This window comes from Pundamilia nyererei, unplaced genomic scaffold, assembly GCF_000239375.1.
Source record: "Pundamilia nyererei isolate P.nyererei 1_Seehausen unplaced genomic scaffold, PunNye1.0 scaffold04337, whole genome shotgun sequence".
NCBI classification, from domain to species: Eukaryota; Metazoa; Chordata; class Actinopteri; order Cichliformes; family Cichlidae; genus Pundamilia; species Pundamilia nyererei.
Window position 1 is genome coordinate 1 of NW_005191738.1, and position 1,877 is coordinate 1,877.

A 1,877-nucleotide genomic window follows, 5' to 3' on the forward strand; every position below is an offset into this window, starting at 1 on the left:
AAGTGGGCGGGGCTGGAATTACTGTTTGCTTCTCAACTTTAAAGCAGCTTATTGGAGCTACTACCAAGGGAGTGAAGGAAAGCACAGATGGATATAAGATTAGGTGGAAGATAGATCTATGTAATCAGAGTTTGTTCTTTACAGTGACCATCTATCAACTTCAGAGTGAAGCACGACTAGTAAATCATTTAATATTTGCACAGGGCTTTATACCACCACTGCCCCTTCACCCACTATCTTTACTGATGATAGATATCTGAAAGAAATCCACTATAAAATATTACTTTCTCAGTTCCTGCCTTCTAGAATTTGCCTCTAATTGCGTCTGCAGGAAACGGTTACAGCGCCTTTAAAAGGAAACAGAACAAGAAGCTGATGAAATGAAAGTTTTCTGAAGTCTAAACTGGACTTGTTTTCTCGTCCTGTGGCAGCACGGTGACGTCAGCAGTGTTCACAGTGGGAGATAACGTGGTGTCTGGGAGCGACGATCGAACCGTCAAAGTGTGGGACCTGAAGAACATGAGGTCGCCCATAGCAACCATCCGCACAGACTCTGCAGTCAACAGGTGTGTAAACCTGTTTATATTTATGTCATTAAAAAGTAACGATTATAGGAAGGAATCCATTAAAATGACTACGCAGGTCTACTAAAAATCTACAAATGTATTTATAAGGGAGCAGAATTGAGCTTAAAAGGCTCAGTTTTAAATGTCACAAACATACGCGTCCCTGCTCTTTCAAATATGAATGTGATTTGGCTCTGATTAGACCATATACTGCAGATAAAGCCTGACCCTGTGTTCCCTGTTTACTCCTTTCAGGATCAGCGTGTCGGTGAACCAGAAAATCATCGCTCTTCCTCACGACAATCGGCAGGTCCGGCTGTTTGACATGTCCGGGGTGCGACTGGCTCGACTCCCACGAAGCAACAGACAGGTGAGTGCGAGATTTACCATTTAAACAAAAAACAAAGACTAAACCTCCACTAAGAATTTAAGCCACAGAAATAAAAATGAAAACGTTCCAGTGCAGCCTCTTGAAATTTTCTGTTTACTGCTTAAGAACAAGGATGCTCAGGATCCACGTCAAAGTAAAAATGTCACCCTCACAGCTGCCGTGTCTTCTGTTTTATGATTTAGGGTCACCGGCGCATGGTGTGCTGCTCCGCTTGGTGTGAAGACAACACCACCTGCAACCTGTTCACCTGTGGCTTTGATCGGCAAGCCATCGGCTGGAACATAAACATCCCCGCTCTGCTGCAGGAGAAATGACCTCCTCCTACTGTCACCTTACAGGGAAATGCCACCAAAAGTCTGTTTGGAATATCAAACACTGAAACCTTTGAGTGGGGTTAAAAGGCGGCTGGAGAAAACTTTGTGTCGATGAAAAGTTGTCTCATGTTGTAATGTACAGGATGAAATTCCTGTCGTTTCCAGCAGCCGTCTTTTGAGCCCACGGGGGGTCGGTATTTGTACTCGATGTCCTTTGAGCTCTGTTCTCCTCCTTTGTTTGGGGTAGAGCAGAAAAAGGCCTTGCACTTGCTGTCTACTCCATCTGTCACGCTCACTAAATCACCGCTGCCAAAATATACAAAACACATTTGTGGTCTTTGCGTGGAAGTGATTTAACATCTGGAAAAGAGAAAAAAAAATCCTGTGCATCTCTAATGAAAAAAGCACACGAGCTTCTTCTTTGCCGCGAACAAAAACGCATTCTGTTAATGCTAAATCAGATCTGTGACGTGCTGACGTTTCTGCTTGATGCTAATTTAAAATGCAATACTGGAAATCTAATCTGTGCCACTAACAGCAGATTCATGCTGGACAAAGACAGCGGTCTGCTGCTTTAAAGGATCCACTCATTATATATCATTAGTT

At 43.3% G+C, this 1,877-nt stretch overlaps 1 protein-coding gene across 1 annotated transcript; it reads left to right on the top strand.

The window, feature by feature from the left end:
• Positions 1-431: 431 nt before the first annotated feature.
• LOC102213760 (WD repeat-containing protein 37-like) lies at positions 432-1,753 on the top strand (the record flags this gene model as incomplete). Its single annotated transcript, XM_005755882.1, has 3 exons — positions 432-566; positions 822-936; positions 1,140-1,753. Coding segments are annotated over 3 exons (382 nt in total), but the record flags the coding sequence as incomplete, so codon positions are not given.
• Positions 1,754-1,877: the final 124 nt, after the last annotated feature.